Source organism: Physeter macrocephalus, chromosome 14 (genome assembly GCF_002837175.3).
Source record: "Physeter macrocephalus isolate SW-GA chromosome 14, ASM283717v5, whole genome shotgun sequence".
Taxonomy (NCBI): domain Eukaryota; kingdom Metazoa; phylum Chordata; class Mammalia; order Artiodactyla; family Physeteridae; genus Physeter; species Physeter macrocephalus.
In genome coordinates, this window is record NC_041227.1 from 103,744,302 (window position 1) to 103,753,021 (window position 8,720).

The 8,720-nt window shown below is 38.0% G+C and overlaps 1 protein-coding gene and 1 non-coding gene across 2 annotated transcripts in view; one reads left to right on the plus strand and one right to left on the minus strand.

Annotated features, from left to right (window-relative positions):
* HSF5 (heat shock transcription factor 5) overlaps positions 1-3,870 on the plus strand; it is a 50,179-nt gene extending 46,309 nt beyond the window's left edge. Inside the window, exon 6 of the mRNA XM_024128031.1 lies at positions 3,800-3,870. Coding sequence (XP_023983799.1) covers positions 3,800-3,870 — 71 coding nt within the window. The remainder of the gene's footprint in view (positions 1-3,799) is intronic.
* Positions 3,003-3,130, minus strand: LOC112066015 (U6atac minor spliceosomal RNA). Its single transcript, XR_002892378.1, has one exon. It is a non-coding gene; the product is annotated as a U6atac minor spliceosomal RNA (small nuclear RNA).
* Positions 3,871-8,720: the final 4,850 nt, after the last annotated feature.

Consider the following 8,720-nt stretch of genomic DNA (forward strand, 5'->3'; position numbering starts at 1 on the left):
TCCACTTCATTTAGTTGTTTTTCTGGGATTTTATCTTGTTCCTTCATCTGGGATGTAGTCTTCTGCTTTTTCATTTTGTCTGTCTTTCTGTGGTTGTGGCTTTCATTCCACGGGCTGCAGGATTGTAGTTGTTCTTGCTTCTGCTGCCTGCCCTCTGGTGGATCATGATTCTCTTCTGAATGAAGTCCTATAAATCTCTAGTAACATCAGGCTAGTCTCTGTCTTTTTGCATTTTTATTGGTTTCTATACTTTAATTCCTTGATTGGCAGCTTTGTTAATGAAGGAAGCTCACTTTAATAAAATTATCTTGTTTAGATGCTTGTTATTAGAAGCTGTGTGCCAAATGCTTTTTTTTAAAAAACATATTTATTTATTAGGCTGCACTGGTTTTTAGTTGTGGCACACAGGATCTTTGTTGCAGCCTGCGGGATCTAGCTCCCTGACCAGGGATTGAACCCAGGCCCCCTGCATTGGGAGCGCAGAGTCTTAACCACTGGACCACCAGGGAATTACTGACAAATGCTGTTTTAAAGCCCAATCATTAAGGCTAAGAGGGTTTGTTGCTCATACATAACTCACTACATAACTCATTCTGAGACTATTACAGAGCCATACAGACTATTGTTTCTTTAAACATGCCTATTTGTGATGTGCTGTTGTCCATTATTTGAACCTATCAATACAATGAAGTCTCAATTAAAAAAATGACATTTGTTCACTGAAAAAAAGAGGATTTGTTGTTGTTGTTCTTCAGTCTGCCTCCCTATAAGAGATCTGTAGTCGCTTTATAGTCTTTACCTTTGTCATTATCAAGAATTCCTACTCTGCTTTCAAAGTAGGGTTGCAGTTGGGTCTATTCATATTCCAAATTCTTATTTTAGTATTTTCTATCACCATCTGGCCTCTCCTTCTTATTCTGATATGGAGTTGAAGTATTTAGAGAATGATCATAGTTAGGTATTACCCATTCTGTACCCTTTGGTCAGCTTTTAAAAATCCTGATGCCTAGGTTGTACTCTATACCAATTAAATCAGAATGTATGGGGGTAAAAGCCCTCGATCTCAGTATTTTTTTAAAGCTCCCCAGGTGATTCCAATGTGCAGCAAGATTTAGAAACCATTGGCTTTGCTTATTAGTCATATAGTGTAGAGGTTCTTTCAGTCATCTCTTCATTCCTCAGGATTAATTAGATGACCTTCTAATAATGCATTTTAGTTACTTGAAAAAAAGATGTTATATAAATTAAGATATTACTGTAATCATTGTCACTGTTCTTTAGACTGTAAAGAAGCCATTTTTGTGGTAAAATATACATAACATAAAATTTACCTTTTTAACCGTTTTTAAGTGTACAATTCGGTGGCATTAAGTACATTCACATTATGTACTACCACCACCACCATCCGTCTCCAGAACTTTTTTCATCTTCCCAAACTGAAACTCCATATCCATTCCATCCTTCTCTGCAGCCCCTGGCAACCATCATTCTACTTTCTGTCTCTATGAATTTGACAACCTAGCTACCTCATATGAGTAGAATCATACAGTATTTATCCTTTTGTGACTAACTTATTTCAATTAGTGTGATATCTTCAAGGCTCATTCATGTTGTAGCATTTGTCAGAATTTCCTTCCTTTTTAATGCTAAATAATATTCCCTTGTAGGTAGCTACCACATTTTGTTTTTCCATTCATCCATCGATGGACACTTGGATTGCTTTCACTTTTTGGCTATTGTAAATAATGCTGCCATGATCATGGATGTACAAGAAGCCAGTTTTAAGTGATAAACTGATGTCTGTTCTCCCTCTACAAGATGCTTATCTGGATAGATTGCTTGTTCTTTTTTTTTTTTTTTTTTTAATTTTTTTGGCCTCACAGCACGGCATGCAGGATCTTAGTTCCCCAACCAGGGACTGACCCCTTCCCCCTGCAGTGGAAGCTTGGAGCCCTAACCACTGGACTGCCAGGGAATTCTGAAATTTCTTGTTCTTTATGGATAGGTTGTAGTGTTGTTCACCAGATGAGCTAGTACCTTCTCCTAGTGATTGGTCTTCCTTTCACAAAATATGGAAAAAATTAGATACTGTTCCAAATGCCTCTAGATTTACTCATAGATGGTGGTAGAATTATTTTATTGTATCAGCTGTCTTGCCCAGGCTGTTGATCAATCCTACAGAGGTTGTGTTCTACAAATATAGCAACAAAAGTCTCTGTATGTCTAGTAGGAAATAAAGGACTCATTCTGTATAATTTAGTTTAACTCCAAAATGCTACTAGGACAAAATTGTAAGCCTAAAAATCAACCTGAAAAAGGATCCCTGGTCATGTTGCTCTAGAAATTGTAAACTAATTAGACTGAATCTAGAAGCCACATTAGGATTCCTTCATTTCTGACTATGTTATTCAGATAGGCCATTTAACTCTATTTCTTTTTTTTAAACATCTTTATTGGAGTATAATTGCTTTACAATGGTGTGTTAGTTTCTGCTTTATAACAAAGTGAATCAGCTATACATATACCTATATCCCCATATCTCCTCCCCTCCCACCCTCCCTATCCCACCCCTCTAGGTGGTCACAAAGCACTGAGCTGATCTCCTTGCGCTATGTGGCTGCTTCCCACTAGCTATCTGTTTTACATTTGGTAGTGTATATATGTCAGTGCCACTCTCTCAATTTGTCCCAGCTTACCCTTCCCCATCCCTGTGTCCTCATGTCCATTCTCTACATCTGGGTCTTTATTCCTGTCCTGCCCCTAGGTTCTTCAGAACCATTTTTTGTTTTGTTTTTTTTTTTTAGATTCCATATATATGTGTTAGCATACGGTATTTGTTTTTCTCTTTCTGACTGACTTCACTCTATATGACAGACTCTAGGTTCATCCACCTCACTACAAATAACTCAATTTCGTTTCTTTTTATGGCTGAGTAATAGTCCGTTGTATATATGTGCCACATCTTCTTTACCCATTCATCTGTCAATGGACACTTAGGTTGCTAAAAACAGTGGTTAGATGCCATGAAGTAGGTGGCAGTGCCTTAACCGTATGCGTGTTGTCAGGCCCGAAGGCCTTTTCCATCCTTGTCAAGGGGAGTGCTAACCTTCTCTCTCCTTTCATACAACACTTAACTCTATTTCTGTACATGGTCTTAGCTTTCTACGTTAAAGAACCTAGTGCCTGAGCTGAGAGCTCAGTTTTTTACTTCTTTCCGGTCTTAATGACCACTCTTTGTTTCTTGACCTCCTTGAAGGGTATACTTTATTTTTTACAGACAATTCAGGTAGGCATTTTTATAAGAGAATCAGCTGTGTTAGTCAATAAGTGGAAATTTTTTGGAGGCAATCAACTTTGGAAAGGTAATGATTACTTATTTTAACATTGTATTTCTGAAGGCATTACTTTTTCATATTCCCAAAACCCACCTATCTATTTCTATAGCATTGAAGAAATGAATTTTCGTTTGTGTGTGTTTATTTCACTTTGATCTTTTTGACACTTTTCCTTAATTTTTCACTCATAATAAAAGTCAGTTGAAAAGAGGCTTATCCACGTCACTAAAAGGAGAGAAACATTAAACTTTGTTAGTCTCTTTGGGTTAACAACTGGGCTGCATCTGTGTGCTTTAGAGGTACAGGAATGCCCCCCAAATTGAGAATCTGATGAGGTAATGTGATTTTAGAGCCCATTCTACAGGTGAAACATAGCAACTTGTTCTTCTTGTCTAAAGACTTGTCTATCGAACTCTCCAGTTCGAGAAGCTAAGAGTGAGTAAACAAATCTTTTTTCTTTCTAGATCTTCATCTGCTGGTGGATGTGGCCTGCAAGCAGGAGCACTTTCCACAGGAGGAAGAATTAAAAGAGTGAGAATGGATGACAGACATGACATTGTGCACTGGCTGTAGCTGGAGGCAGACTAGCCTTGCACATGACACACTGTTGGGGCTCTTTCAGTTCTTTAAGGAAAAAAAGTATTTTTGTTTTGTTAATTGAGAATTTTGTTAATTGAGAATTGGGAATTTGGTATTTACTACAGCTGTTCAGTTCAGATTGTTTACCTTGACAAACTACCAAACATCTAGCAGCCTTTATTTTTTTTTTTTGCTGCCCAGATCCCTTTCAAATGAAAGTTCCTGGTCTTCTGTTACAGTCAGAAAGCATCTAAAGACAGCTGCATCTATGGTACCGGATAATAATCTGTGTGGGTGTCCTGATCTGTCGTCTTGCCACTCTCAAAAGTAGTCAACACAACTCCAATGGGGAGTTCAGTCTATCTGTTTCAAGTCGCAGTGTGATCCTTTTAGAGAAAATTGTGTGAGAAACAAAGGCATGTGAGATTACCAAGATCACAGGTCTAAATGGGTCAGGAATTCCAGGGAGAATCTCTGGGAAAGAGTTAATTTTCTAAGTGATTAACCAGGAAATGCTCTTACTTCCTAACCCAGCATTCTGTTTCAAAAGCAAGGCGTCCGGACTTGGACCATCCATCACACTTAACAGCCCCTGATTCTTTTATATTTACGGGAGCGTTCTTCTATTTTCATATCTTTCTTTAATTTTAATGATACATTATCATAAATGGTAAGAAGGTTTTGTTAATATATCACTTATTTAATATATCTTCTAAAGAAAAGTATTTAGCTTGTTGAATATAATTGTATTTATAAATGCTGGTATAGTTTAAAGTTTTAAAGCTTTATATTCTTATTAATATTGAGGGGTAGAAGGATAAAGGATGCATATATAATATTTTTATTTTGAAACGGGAATGTACAATGTGTGAACAAAACCATTAAGAGATTTAACACAGTGTTTTCTTATTTTAGATTTTTACATTCAGTAAGTATAAATTCTCATCTATAAAAAATATTGTGTGCAAATTTTGGGAGAAACTGATTAGTAGTCACCTAACAGAAGCTATACCTCTGATATTTTTAATAGTTTATGTATGGTTTAAGCTTCTGAGAGAAGTTTGGATAGTGGGATAGACTATAACATTTTTATCTTATCTCCTCTTTAGGATCCTAAATTCAAATAGTAGGATTATGGGACTGGCTTTTAGAAGAGGTATCCTGGATGTCCACTTTCTGTGGTTGATCCCTCACTTGCTCATCCAATGACAGCAGAAAATTTCTGATTTAAAGTCTTTTAAATTGACTAGAACTTTCTTATTGGATTCTGCCTCAGTTTTCCTAATAAGCATTGATGTCCACTTTCTGTGGTTGATCCCTCACTTGCTCATCCAATGACAGCAGAAAATTTCTGATTTAAAGTCTTTTAAATTGAAATTGACTAGAACTTTCTTATTGGATTCTGCCTCAGTTTTCCTAATAAGCATTGCAGAAACAAAAGGAAAGCCTAGGAATATGAAACTAGTGAAAAAGGAAAGGCCCTAAGTGATATGACATAAGTACTATTCAAGCCATGGTGGATGTAGCAGTTCATTTCTTAAATTGCACTGTGCCTTCCCAATGATGTACTTCCCCAGAAGTGTTACAGAGATAGTAGTTTTTTGGAAAAGGATGAGCTCTATATTGGTCTGCAGTGACTCAGTTTAGATATGAAAATAGGTTCTGAAAAGTGACCTGTTTGGTCCATCTGATTAGACTAGACGATGTCCATGTGATGAACATTTATTCATCTTTATTAGCAAGGTTTAAAAGAGGAACAGATTATCAATACTCCTACATCTTTTGGTCAGACTGTGTCTTTTGGCAGAGTATGTGAAGAGGAGACCCAGTTTCTATATGAAGGAACTTTGCCTTTTCTCTGTCAGGTTGAAAAGCTGATATACTATGTAGGTGATATTCATTCCTTCCCTTAAATATGCCCCTCTTGGCTTTGTATATGTTGAAAGAGATAATATCTTTTGAGGAACATGTGTCAAGCAGGAACCTTGGCATGGATTTGGTTTCAATTGTTTTAAGGCTTAATTAATGAAATACCTTTATCAGCTTTCCAAACTTTTTTTAATATATGAATACAACAGACCAAGGAGCTGGATCTACTGCTATACTCACATGCCTGCTACCTATCAGCTAAAGCTATCATTACTGTCTTGGACAAAGTGGCAAAAGATAAAATAAAATCTTTGTGTGAATTAGTCAGTAGGGTCTGACACATGCTAACAAGGTTCCTGACTAGTGCCTCAGTATTTCAGCACCTTAAGCATGATAAATTTCAGTCAGTCAACAATAAAGTGTTTCAACTAGACTTGTTGTCTTGCTTGTTTTTACTGTTTGGTGATCAATAGAAACCTCAGTCATTATAACTATTAATCATAGTAGTAAAGTTCAGAAGAAAATGTGCTCTGTTTTCCAAAGAATCTGACTTTTTAAAAAAAATCCTGAGTTTTTTTCATTTACACTCGAGTAGAGATTGAATCCTTAAAATGCCATTAAGGATAAGGACAATTCTTGGGCATGTTTATAGAACCCTAGTTTTTTGGAAAAGGATCAAGGTCTTCAGTAACTTTAGTCAATGCAGATGTGAAAGTAGATCCTGAAGTGTGATCTGTCTCGTGTAAAGTTAGGTAGTAGGTGTCAGTGAGATGGGCGATTCATTACCATAGTGATGGCATCTTCATGACATCTCTATGGTAGTTGTGGTCTGTCAATCCCTGAGGGATAACGCCAAAACTTTGAAGCCAGAGAATAATTTCTCTTGCTTATTAATTCTGGTGACTTTGCTTGTCAATACTGTTTAAATAAACACAATATATCAGTGAACTAAGCTATAGAGAGCTGTTTGGTTTGATCCTGAGTAGCTCAAGGTACCCAGACTCATGATACCTATTACCGTCATGCTCAGATCTCAGAGTTTCCTCAAGAGGGGGCAACCACATCTATATTCTTTTCCTTTCAACTAAGTATCTGTATTAAGTCTCAGGTTTGTGTGTCTTAATTCCTTTGCAAGTTTCAAGCAGTAATAGGTGAGGCAAAGTCAATTAGTAGGTTACTTTTTGTTTAGTTTAACATTAAAGATATTTTTACATATATCAGATATATAATAATGTATATTTTACACATTTTATGCTATACTTTTACATGGCATACATAAAATAAAAATGTAAAACCAGGGACTTCCCTGGTGGTCCAGTGGTTAAGAATCTGTCTCGCTGGGACTTCCCTGGTGGTCCAGTGGTAAAGAATCCGCCTTGGGCTTCCCTGGTGGCGCGGTGGTTGGGACTCCGCCTGCCGGTGCGGGGGACGCGGGTTCGTGCCCCGGTCTGGGGGGATCCCGCGTGCCGCGGAGCGGCTGGGCCCGTGGGCCGTGGCCGCTGGGCCTGCGCGTCCGGAGCCTGTGCTCCGCAGCGGGAGAGGCCGCAGCCGTGGGAGGCCCGCGTACCAAAAAAAAAAAAAAAAATCCGCCTTGTAATGCAGGGGACATGGGTTCGATCCCTGGTCAGGGAACTAAGATCCCACATGCTGCGGGGCAACTAAGCCTGTGTGCCACACTACTGAGCTCGCGCACCTCAACTAGAGCCTGCCTGCCGCAAACTACAGAGCCCACGCACTCTGGAACCTGAGCGCCACAACTACAGAGCCCGTGTACCCTGGAGCCTGTGTGCCACAACTAGAGAGAAGCCTGTGTGCCACAACTAGAGAGAAGCCTGTGCACCACAATGAAGATCCCACATGCCTCAACAAAGATCCCGCATGCCGCGACTAAGACCTGATGCAGCCAAAAATAAATAAAATAAATAAATTAATTAAAAACAAATATTTAATTAAAAAGAAAAAAAAGAATCCGTCTTGCAAGGCAGGGGACGCCGGTTCAATCCCTGGTCGGGGAACTAAGATCCCATGTGCCGCCGGGAAACTAAGCCTGAGTGCTCACACCACAACTAGAGAGCCCACGTGCTCTGGAGCCCGGGCGCCACAACTAGAGAGAAGCCTGTGCACTGCAACGAAGAGCCTGCACACTGCAGCGAAAGATCTCACATGCCACAACTAAGACCCGATGCAGCCAATAAATAAATAAATAAATAAGTAAATATTTTTAAATAAATGTAAAACGAGAGCAGACTTTTAAAAAATTCTCTCCAGAAGAATTAGAGCTACTCCTATTCTTTAGGAAAGGAGCTATGAAAGGTCTATACTTGCATTATGTTCTTAAGGTCCAACCACTAAAGAAAAAGTGCTAAATTAAGAATTTACTCTAGATTTTCTCTCTCTGCTCTAGGTGTTATTAGGCCTAAAATGCCAAAACTATCCCCATAAACCCTCTTTAAAAATTTTTTTATTAATTTTTTTAAACTGAAGTATAGCTGAATTACAATGTTGTATTAGTTTTAGTGTACAACAAAGTGATTCAGATATACATATACGTATATATTTTTTTCAGATTCTTTTCCATTATAGTTTATTACAAGATACTGAATATAGTTCCCTGTGCTATGCAGTAGGTCCTTGTTGTTTATCTATTTTACATATAGTAGTATGTCTCTGTTAATCCCATACTCCTAATTTATTCCTCCGCCACCCACTTTCCCCTTTGGTAACCATAAGTTTGTTTTCAATGTCTGTGAGTCCTTCTGTTTCATGAATAAGTTCATTTGGGTCATATTTTAGATTCCACATATAAGTGATATCATATGATATTTTTCTATCTCTGTCTGACTTAGTATGATAATCTCTAGGTCTATCCATGTTGCTGCAAATGGCATTATTTCGTTCTTTTTTATGGCTGAGTAGTATTCCATTGTATATATATGC